General features: G+C 46.2%; 1 protein-coding gene and 1 long non-coding RNA gene across 4 annotated transcripts; both read right to left on the minus strand.

The window, feature by feature from the left end:
- Positions 1–1,709: 1,709 nt before the first annotated feature.
- Positions 1,710–4,491, minus strand: LOC136354960 (uncharacterized). The gene is made up of 2 exons (XR_010738899.1): positions 4,154–4,491; positions 1,710–4,061 (listed from the first exon to the last, which is right to left on the minus strand). It is a non-coding gene; the product is annotated as an uncharacterized lncRNA (long non-coding RNA).
- A 2,210-nt stretch (positions 4,492–6,701) lies between these two features.
- LOC4327720 (uncharacterized) lies at positions 6,702–8,590 on the minus strand. Of its 3 annotated transcripts, none has more exons than XM_015769682.3 (2): positions 8,417–8,590; positions 6,702–7,279 (listed from the first exon to the last, which is right to left on the minus strand). In XM_015769682.3, exon 2 carries the CDS (start codon positions 7,259–7,261, stop codon positions 6,917–6,919), a length of 345 nt encoding a protein of 114 aa, XP_015625168.1. In that variant the 5' UTR covers positions 7,262–7,279; positions 8,417–8,590; the 3' UTR covers positions 6,702–6,916. The 3 variants fall into 3 exon arrangements, with proteins under 3 accessions (XP_015625168.1, XP_025880209.1, XP_066162974.1); XM_026024424.2 differs by having other exon boundaries at positions 8,176–8,590; XM_066306877.1 differs by lacking the exon at positions 8,417–8,590 and adding an exon at positions 7,722–7,855.
- Positions 8,591–10,653: the final 2,063 nt, after the last annotated feature.

The raw sequence follows: 10,653 nt of genomic DNA on the forward strand, positions 1-10,653 counted from the left end.
ACTAGTAGTGTCTTTATGAGAGAATCTATGGAACCACTAAATTTTGATAACGCATCATTGGCAAACCTTACCTAAAATAGGTGGGTTAAAAAGTGACAATAAAATGGACATGTGGATGTGGTAGGGTTAAAAGTGGTAATAATGTGAACATATCCAAAGTAGCAATAATGTTATGATAATGGAAGTTCAACCAGTGACTGGGCAAGCTCCCGGCAGGTCGGGCAGCCACTCGGGCTCCATTATCGCCATCTCCATTGCTGAATGCCATCAATGTTTGTAAAAATCGGTCAATCGCGGTAAAAAGTATTAGTCACTTATAGCTCGGTAACGCCATCTCTTTCTCAACCATCTCCATCATCTCAGCAAGACAGAAGTTGATTTGCAGCATTCAAGTGCTCCATCGTTGAAGGTTGGCTACTCTTCGGATTCACCCTTCCTATTGTTCTCTAACAGAAGAAACCATGCTGGATTTATCATTCGGGTTGAGCTCGGACCACCTGCACAATTTCGGTTGACAGGGTTGATGTTAGAGCTCCTCAGATTCAATGATGAGCCTCGTGGGGATCCTTCGCTAAGTCCGGTGACGCACACACCAAAATCTACAGCTCAACAACAAACCTCAGTCTTGTGCCGTTTCCGTGGAGGCAGCCGATGGGGATCAACGGTTTGTCAAGCGGAGTGCACATCTTTTGAGGCCCAGGGTAGCGGTCGTCGCGGCTTCGTCGCAGATCCCTGCCGACTTGCTCATTTTTCTAATGTTAGGTTATTTCAGGAAGATTGTTTCCGTAGTTCAGTTAACCCTCCCTTCTCAGGGGTGGCTCTTTTGCTTTCAGTTTTTATCCTTGGTTATGTATTGGGGTTTATCCTCTAATTCTGCTCTTGCTTAATAAAGTTGATGTGTTTTTTTAAAAAAAAAAACCTCAACCTGTGCAGCTGGCCATGTTAAGATTAAGGCTGTGTTTTTTTTTCAAGTTTTCAACTCATTTCCTCTTTTTCGCACGTCCATTGCTGAGTGCCATCGATGTTTAAATCGGTCAATCGCGGTAAAAAGTATTAGTCACTCAGGCTCGGTAATGCCGCTAGCTTCGTCACTGAGTCCAACCTCAACCTGTGCAGCTGGCCATATTAAGGGCAAGTACAACGGGTCGGCGAGACCTATAGGTGTCCAAACGGGCGGCACGGCCCGGCCCGGCACGGGCACGGTTCCGGCACGGGCACGGTTCCGGCACGGCCCGTTAGGCACGGCTGATGAAACGGGCCGTGCCGTGCCGGCCCACGTGCCGAGCCGCCGGCCCAAGCACGGCCCGTGGATGGCCGGGCCGTGCCCGTGCCGGCACGGCACGCCCGCGGCCCACGGGCCGTTCGGGGCACGGCGGCCCGTGAAGGCAGGCCGCCAGCCCGCCAGCCTGCAGTGCACAGTGTTTTTTTTTAAAAAAAAAAGCAAAGGAAATGTATAAGGAAAAAAAAATTAAAAATGGAAATAAAATGTTTAAAAAAAAGTAATGATTTACTAATGTTAAAAAATGAAAAAATGGTATTTAAAAAATGGAAATAAAAGTTTTTTAAAAAAGTAATGATTTGCTAATGTTAAAAAAAAGAAAAAATGGTATTTTTTTGTTGTGTTGAAAAATTTAAAAATATAGATTGTGATTCATTATTTTGAAATAATTTAAAGATAAATCCACACTTGCGAAAATATTGCAAAAGAATTTGTTAAAAATAGTAATGACCTTTATTGATGTTTATATCATTACAGGATACAATGATACATGCTGCCTCGTTAAAAACTTTGTCATGTAAAAACTCATAGGGGAAAATGAGAAAACCATGACAAAGAAAAGAGTACAGCTCAAAGGTCAGAACTACTTCTAACAAAATTCTACTGGGGTTGGTCTGGATCCAGGTAGAGTTGCTCGAACTGGGCGGCCAATTCTTGGTTGTCCGCAGTGTATTGGGCATGTTGTCGAGCAAGCTCCCAGTCTTTAACGCTTAGTAGCATTTCGACGTGGTCGCTGCGCAGAGTCGTCCTCCGGTCTTCGATGATTCGGCCGCATAGACTGAAGGCCGATTCGGAGGACACCGTCGACACGGGCACCGTCAACACATCCCGTGCTAGTTTTGAAAGCACAGGATATGTTATCTTGTGGTCATTCCACCACCCGAGGACGTTGAAATCTTGTGCTTCGTGGTGGATGGCGTCGCTGTCCAAATAACCGGACAACTCTTCGGCCACAACATGCGAAGAGGCGTCTCCACTTGTAGCCGACGAACTGCCACCACCTTGGATTGAACTTGAAGACGATCCACCCCAAATCCTACCCCACTGTATCTTCTTCTTACCTGTAGTGGGGATAGGAGGGGGTCTCTGCTGGCGAACTTCCTGAAACTTTACTTCATATCTTCCAAAAACCTCATATAATTTACGTCTAACCTCAGTATAAAAAGAACTATAATCTACACCTATAGTATCTCCAACAAGTGATAAAATAGCAGACAATCCCCTTAATTTACACCTAGGATCTAAAACAAAAGCAAGAGCATACAACATAGGTATATTTTTCCAATATTTCAAATATTTTTGTTTCATGTGAAAGACAGGTTCAGTTAGAACGTCATCATTTTCGTATTCTTTAAATAAAGTAGCAATTTCAAGAAGGTTGTGCAAAATTATATTAGCAGTTGGATAATAAACTTGTGACAAAGTTAGAGTACAATCATAAAAAGTTTCTAGAAATTGGTAAAATTTTTGGACAATTGCCCAAACATGCTCGTTCAGTACTGAAGACCCGTCACTGTTTCTTGGGCCACCACGTGACTGAACAAAATCAGAAAGTAAACTACTATAAGGTAAAACAACTTTTAACATTAAATACGTTGCATTCCACCGATGCTCTGCATCGGTGGCAAACTTACGAGCTTTCACACCGGCCGCATTGCAAAACCTCTTCCATGCAGCAATCCGCGGGTTAGAAGCAGTTAACCACGCGATTGCTTGACGAACAGCATCGATGTGGTCACCTACCCTCTTCATGCCAGTCTTAACAATCAAATTAATTATATGACATGCACAACGCTGATGGAGTAGAAAAGATTGAGCATACACACAAAATAAAGGTTGCAATATTTCAATAGCCCTAGAATTAGCAGATGCATTATCTAGGGTGACAGCAAATATTTTATCAGCAAGATTAAATTCATTAATTACTTCCCTAATTCTTTCAGCTATGTTTTCTCCTGTATGTGAGACATCTATTAACCTAAGCCCTAAAACTCTCTTTTGTAATTGCCAATCATCATCAACAAAATGAACAACTACGCTAAGATAATCCTCTCTAGCTCTACTACTCCATATATCTGAAGTAACACTAACAGAGAAAGTACATGTACTAAACAGTTCCTTAAGTGCAGTTGCTTCCTTGTGATAAACATTCTCTAAATCTCTAGTTGATGTTTGCCTACTCACAGCTTTAAACCTAGGGTTATGAGATTGCTGAATGTAATGTTCAAAAGCAAGGGACTCCCCAAAGTTCAGGGGTAAATCTTGCCTGGCGATTAACCGGACAAGAGATTCCCGAGCAACCATGGGATCGTACTCCCAACTGTGTACCGTACCGTCTGGGTTTACCATAAGTTGCTGCTGCCGGAGTTGTATTCCTTGCTTCTTGGCACACGACTCCGCATGGCGCTTGAGGTGACCTGTACCACCAGAAGAACGAGCAGATAAAATTTGCCTACATATTCTACAACGGGCTTTCGATACCTCCCTTCCGTCGGGGCATGTTTCCTTTATCTCGTCGAAGCTTTGCCACACACCGGAGGTTCTCGATCTCTTCGAGCCGGTGTGTGTCGAAACACTTCCGCTCGCGGTTCCGGAAAATCCTTCCGAAGCTGTCTCCGCCTGAACCGGTACCTCCTCAACGACAGCCGTATGAACCGGTACCTCCTCCACAGATGGTGGAGTTGGAGCCGATCCGGAGGTACCGTCAAACCCCGACATGTAGTTGGGGTCGAAATCACCCAAGGTGAACGACGGCGACTGGTATGGAAAGTTCGGATCCATTCTGAAAATTTAAACCGACATAAACAAATTTTCGAATATTTATTGAATTCACAAACACAATACAAATAATACACAAATTTAAATATTACTTACATCTTTCCAACTGCGAGCTCTTCAAACCTCTGCGATCAAACTGTTGAACTACGAAACTAATTTTGATTTTTGACAAAATTTGAGCAAATTTTGTCAAAATCAAAAAAAATGCACACTTGAGAACAAAGAGAGCACTTAAAACACTTGAGAGCACAAGATGAGGAGTGTGGGATGAGGAGAAATGGCTGGGGTTCATGCCCTATTTATAGGGCGAAATTTGAGATTTTTTGGAATTTTTTCGAAATTTTTATGAATTTTTTAGCCTCCCAACGGTTATTTTCAAATTTGAACGGTCAAATAGCCGTTAGTGCCACGTGGCGCCTTCCCATTCGACCGCCGCCCGCCCTGTCCGCGCCTGACGGGCCGCCGGCGTGCCGTGCCGTTGCGTGCCGCGGGCCGTGCCGTGCCGGCCCGCTACAGTAGCCGTGCCGTGCCGTGCCGGCCCGCGGGCTCGGCCAGCGGCCCAAGCACGGCACGGCTACTCGTGCCGTGCCGGCACGGCCCGTTACTGTAGCAGGCCGTGCCGGGCCGTGCCTGCTACAGGTTCGGCCGTGCCCCGGGCCGCCCGTTTGGCCCGGCCCATTTGGCCACCTCTAGCGAGACCCGTCGACATGCACTGCTTTTTTGCAAAAAACACCCCCCACGGTGCTAGCTTCGACCCATCCGTCGTCTCGTTCGTCGACGATGCCAGCGCGTGCTCCCAGGCGACGCGACGGCGATGAAGCCCGTTGTACGACGCGATGCGGGGAGGCGACGGAAGTGCGGGATCAGCTGCGTGGGATCAGCTCTCTCGCGCGCGGAATATTTAAATGTACTATGCATTGTCTTATGTATGCAACAAAATAACTACAAAGATCAATTATACACTAGATCATCATGATTTGTGTGTCAAAGGATGAATTAAACACTCTACGGACAGCCAAACCAACAACCCATTATATAAGCCGTCTGTTTAAGCTGTCTATCTGTGTAAAAAGACAGCAAGCTGTCTACACGGTTGTACTTGCCCTAAGGCTGTGTTTTTCTTTTCCAAGTTCTCAACTCATTTACTCGTTTTTCGTACGTACTTTTTCCAAACTGCTAAACGCTGTGTTTTTTTTTAAAAAAAGAATTTTTGCGGAAAGTGCTTTAAAAAATCATATTAATTTATCCTTTTAAAAAATAACTCTTAATTAGTTAAGTGCTAATAAGTCGTTCTATTTTATGTGTGAGAGATTATTTTCCAACCGCATGGATTGAGAACATAGCCTAAAGGAATGTAGCAGACTAGCAGCAGTGGAAGTAAGATCAGGTACAATAACAGGCTATAAGCCAACTATAAACATAATTTAAAGATATAAAGGAAGAGAAATAAGATCAGCGGGCTACAGATCTGTAGCCAGCTGCAGCACGGACTCCAAAGCGTACTATGTGTATGACAGGTAGGACCAGGTATTAATAGGATAGTAAGCAACTATTATATGAATTGGCTATTATATTGGTTATAGATGATTTGGAGTTAGTAGTTGGCTACGCTATTAAACTTGCTCTAAGGCCATCTGAAGATTAAGGAATGTAGCAGCAGCGGAAGTAAAGGCCGTGGATGTTAGGAATGTAGCAGGCTAGCAGCACAGCGTTCCGCAGGAAAATCCACGGCGCTAATTGGTGACGCGCCGAGGGAATGGAAATCACGGCGGACGGCGATCGAATCGAATCGAATCGACGCGACGCGGGCGTTTTTGTCGGGTCGCCATCGACGGGAGGACAGGACACAGCCGCGGGCCCGCGCCGGCGAAGACGCTGCTGCATCTGCATCTGGACAGGCCGCAACCGGCCGCCCCCTCGCCCGCCGACGGCCATCGGAAAAAGGAAAATGCTGAAGCGAATCAAGTAGGGCCGCCGCGCGGCGCGTCTAGTGCAGGAAATCGGGACGACGACGTGCGTGCGATGCGACCGCGATACCTCGCTTGGTTGTTGTTTTCGGCCATTCAAAAACCTTTTACAGAAGATGGGAGAAGATGCCAAGCAGCGACGCATGCCAAACTAAACGTGGCCATGAATTGTACTAATACTATTTCTCATGTATTTGCTTGCAACATCGTCCAACTAAACGTGCCCATTGGTTATAATGCTTCTTCTATTCGCTCGCAACATCATTGGAATAATAATTCATTCCAATCATGTCCATGCGGAAAACCAGCAAACGTGTCCTTGCCAACTAAATGTTCACGCTCTCCGCCGCAGCAGCAACAACAACAAAAACGTTCAACCAGAAGCAGGCTCAGCTTTGCTTCTCAGATGAGAACATCACCATCTTGTGCCAATGGTTCAGTGACCGCTTCCTACCAATGCACATCATCACATGAATTCGAACATATCAGAATTAAGATACAAAAGTCTCCGGTATCAACATCCATAACACTATTTGATGATAACATTGAAATTGAATCGCAAGCTCCTTCGTAACACTAAATGATGAGTTGCTCCTACATATCTTTCATGATCCGTGCTCACTAAATTGTAAGTACAACTTTGCCAATAATTACGAAAACTCTTTCAAGGGAGCATATGAGTAAAGTTACCGATGATAAAATAACTTTTTTTTGTCCCAGTAGTCAATAGTACAAAATCCTTTATTCACCAGGAACATCTCCACATAGGCCATCTAGCCCTCAATACCGAAATGAAAATTTCCTGTCTGATCCGACATCTTTCAGATTTTGCCTGAGATTCAGAGGAACAAGCTTGCAGAAATTTTAATAAAAGATTCTACTGTTTTAGAGACTACAACAGCTTGACTCCAGCTTCTCTAACAGAGTCAATGACAGCCCTGACCTTCCCATGGTACTTCTGCTCTCTCTTCATGTGGATGCACACAGCGGGTATGCCCTTCTGCAGCAGCCGCTCGCCGAGCAGCTTACCGATCTTGGCAGCGGCAGCGACATCGCGAGTGGACTCCATGTTCGGCCTCAGCAGCTTCTCCTGCGAGCTCGCGGAACAGGCGACCGTCGCCGTTGGGGTGTGAACCACCTGAGCGGATACATACTTGTTCGAGAAATGCATCCTCAGAAGGTAGGGCTTCAGAAAGCGCGTGATCCTAGCCGCCCTTTCCGGTGGAGGGATCACCATAGTTGCTAGGATCTCTCTCTGCAGCAAAATAACAAGCGAGACAGGGGACAATTTCAGTTGGCGAAAAATGCATACAGGTATTCACATTAAGACAACACAAGTGAATAATGGTTTACCACTGATTTGTAAACAATTTGAATTGTAAGCTGAAATTCAAAACCAGGAGACAAACAAACAGTACATATGAAAAGGAACAGTGTTTAGTCCGGCCATGCTGATCGACGATAAACAGTTAAGTATTCCAAAAAGGTTCTACTTCAATCAGCACTGCAATTGCATATTTGAATGGCCATATAGCATCAGCAGCAGCAGCAGCAACTTATGCTTACTAAAGCTCACAAAAAAATGCATCAATTCCACCATGGCGTTATTATCCAAGATTATTACAACAAATTCAGGCCTGAACCAGCGCATCAAAAACAGATTCGGGCATGTCCACCAGACGCAGGTGAAAGCTCACCTCGAGACTCAGAGGCTAACTTAACGTGCGGGCATGGCCATGGCGGATCAGCCAAACTAATCCCCCACCCGAAAAGAACCTCCTTGGAAACAAACAGCTAATAGTAGTAGTTGGGTTAGGCAAAGATTTAGCTTTTCCAGATATAGAAGAGAAGCTAGGGATGGCAACACGTTCCCGCCCCTGCGAAATGCAACGGGGCATAGTTTTCTCCCATCGCCCCCCATGGATTCTCCATCCCCGCTGTCAGGAACAACAAACTCAATAGGTACATTTCACATCTCAAATAATAACAATATTCAGTCAAGAGATATTATTGCCATCCAAAAGAAAAAAAAAACAAAAACTGCTAGTATTTTCAGCCGGAGCATGACCATCAGTCCAAAATCAACAATACTAATAATCAACATGAAGTAAGTTCACATCTCACATCTAGATGAGTAAGTTCACATCTCACATGCAAGCAAGCAGCGGGATCAAATCTAGACAGGCGTACACACACGGTAGGAGCGACCAGCCGACGACGGAGAGGGGGGCGAGCATGCGAGGAGAAAGGGAGCGAGGCGAGGCGATGCCTGACGACTGCCGCCCGCGCCGCCCTGCTCGCCGCGTCGGCCCCTCCCTCGGCCGCTCGGCGGGTTAACGCGAGGAGAAAAAGGGGTATGGGAGGAGAGGCATGAGGAGGAGTATGTGCGTACGTGCGTGTGCCCACCGGCGGCTGGGTGTGGGGAGCAGGACGACGCCGGCGCCGCTTGCCCGCCGGGGTGGGTGGGGATCGGCGCTGCTCGGCGGCGGCGGCGGCGGCGCGAGGAGACGGGAGGGGAGTCGGAGGCCGAAGGGATACACGGGGGAGATCGAGATCGACTAATGCTGGGCTGTTTGAGGTCCAGCGATATGGGCTTTTTCTATGGCCGGCCTGGGCCTGGCTGAAAAACAATGGTGAAGAAAGCCCTTCATCTTTTGATCTATCTATATGAGGGAATAAGTTTACATAAAGTCCTCACTTACCTCTCCCGATTGAATAAACTGAGCCCCATCGTTTGGCCTAAACAGTCAAAGAATAAGGAGTAAATTCCTTGTGTGCCCCTGAAAAGTTACCCAATCCCTTACATGCCCCTGAAACTTACTCGATTCCTTCTATACCCCTGAATTTTCGATTGGATCCCCTACATACCCCTACCGTTTGGGTTCCGTCAGATGTTTGTGTTCATGTGTGTGTTAGCTTGTCAGTATTTTCATAAAATGCGAAAATGCCCCTGTCAACCCTAGGTAACACAGGGCCACATCCGATCCCCAAATCCTCCAAAATAGTTCCCACACGCACGGTGCCGCACATCGCCAGCTTTCAGCCATCGTTGCACGCGCATCGCCGCCCTTCTCCCACATCCCGGCGGCGGCAGCGGCTCTGCATCCCGCCGCGGTCTCGGCTCTGCTTGCGGTCGGCGGCGGCGGCTGGGTCCGCATCCCATCGGTGGCGTGGCGGGGTCCGTATCTGGTGGGCGGCGGCGGCTTTGCATCCTGCCGCGGCGACGAGTCCGCATCCCGCCGCGGCCTCGACTCTGCTTGCGGTCATGGCGACGCCGTCTCCTCCCTGCCTCCTCCGCGCCCTCCCTCTTGTCACCTCACCCTCTTCTCGGGGGCTCCGACGCCGGCCTATTACCTCCTTGCTCCGCTGCTCCTCGCCGTCGGTAAGATACACCCTTGCGTTGATTAGCAAAATGCGAATAGCTGCTGCTGCTAGTGTTTCTTCATTAATTTGTTTGACTTTATGCAGGCAGATGCCTTGAACTGTTATGGGCTTGTGCCATTATGCTCATGATGTAAAAAGTAATATATTTGTGTACTGCTGATGGTGTATGAATGCTTTTAGATGTATTTTCATTTTCTTCCTATTAAATGGTGCTACCGATGCTCTTGATATGCTGATGAATTGCAATGGTGTTTGAGTAAACGGGTAGGGGTACTGTCTTTTACCCCCAGGCTGTATCGGTTAGTGGTCATGAAAGATCCAATGTCATGTTATATTTTTTTATAAAATACTGAATGCTATAACAAAAGAAAATGAAATTAATTTTATGCACTATTTTTTTAGTCTCACGGAATACATACTGTGCAGTCATGAATGTTTCAAACCCAGCTGCCAAACATGTTCTTAGTTTTCAGCTCCTCCAACCTCAAGGGTATTATAGACATTTTCAACCAAACTAACCAGGGAATGCTGCTAAATCTAACGGTAGGGGTATGTAGGGGATCCAATCAAAAATTCAAGGGTATAGAAGGAATCGAGTAAGTTTCAGGGGCATGTAAGAGATTGAATAACTTTTCAGGGGCACTCAAGGAATTTACTCAAGAATAAGCCAAAATTTGAATTTTTGAACTTGATTTTGAAGTGATTTTGAAATGCTTTTAACGTAATTTTTGTTAATGTTGGCTTTTAAGTCGCTACGAACAAATCTATAAAAGTTTTACTTATAAATTAATTTTAATTTTCTAATAAGCCAAATAAGCCATTTTGGCCAAATGGGCAACCGATGGGAGCCTGAGTATAACATATTTTCCCTTTTTTTGAAAAGAGGAGCAAATTGACTGGTTTCGAAAGCTGTTTATGATGACGTGCCAAGTTTAACATGGTTGATTTGTTGAGTCAACAGGTTGGACCCACGTATGAGTCACCTCTCTTCCCGTCTTTCCATCCCTCCCGGTGATATCCAGGATGGCCACCGGGGGAAGAGGAGCAGGCATGGAAGCATCAGCCACAGTTTCAATGGCCACCACCATAGCCTGATGCTACAACTCGCCCGACTATTCGCCATCACTGCGCGTCCTCTGCACCACATAAAACTAGGGGTGCTAGTGGGCAAGGTTACCCACTTATTTGTACTATAGGTGGTTTCGTGTACCTGCCCGTTTTTACCCCTACATACAATATAAACAC

Source organism: Oryza sativa, chromosome 1 (assembly GCF_034140825.1).
Source record: "Oryza sativa Japonica Group chromosome 1, ASM3414082v1".
NCBI classification, from domain to species: domain Eukaryota; kingdom Viridiplantae; phylum Streptophyta; class Magnoliopsida; order Poales; family Poaceae; genus Oryza; species Oryza sativa.

Excerpts from the sequence above, each read along its gene's own strand:
- LOC4327720 (XM_015769682.3), bottom strand. The coding sequence starts at position 7,261 with ATGGTGATCCCTCCACCGGAAAGGGCGGCTAGGATCACGCGCTTTCTG.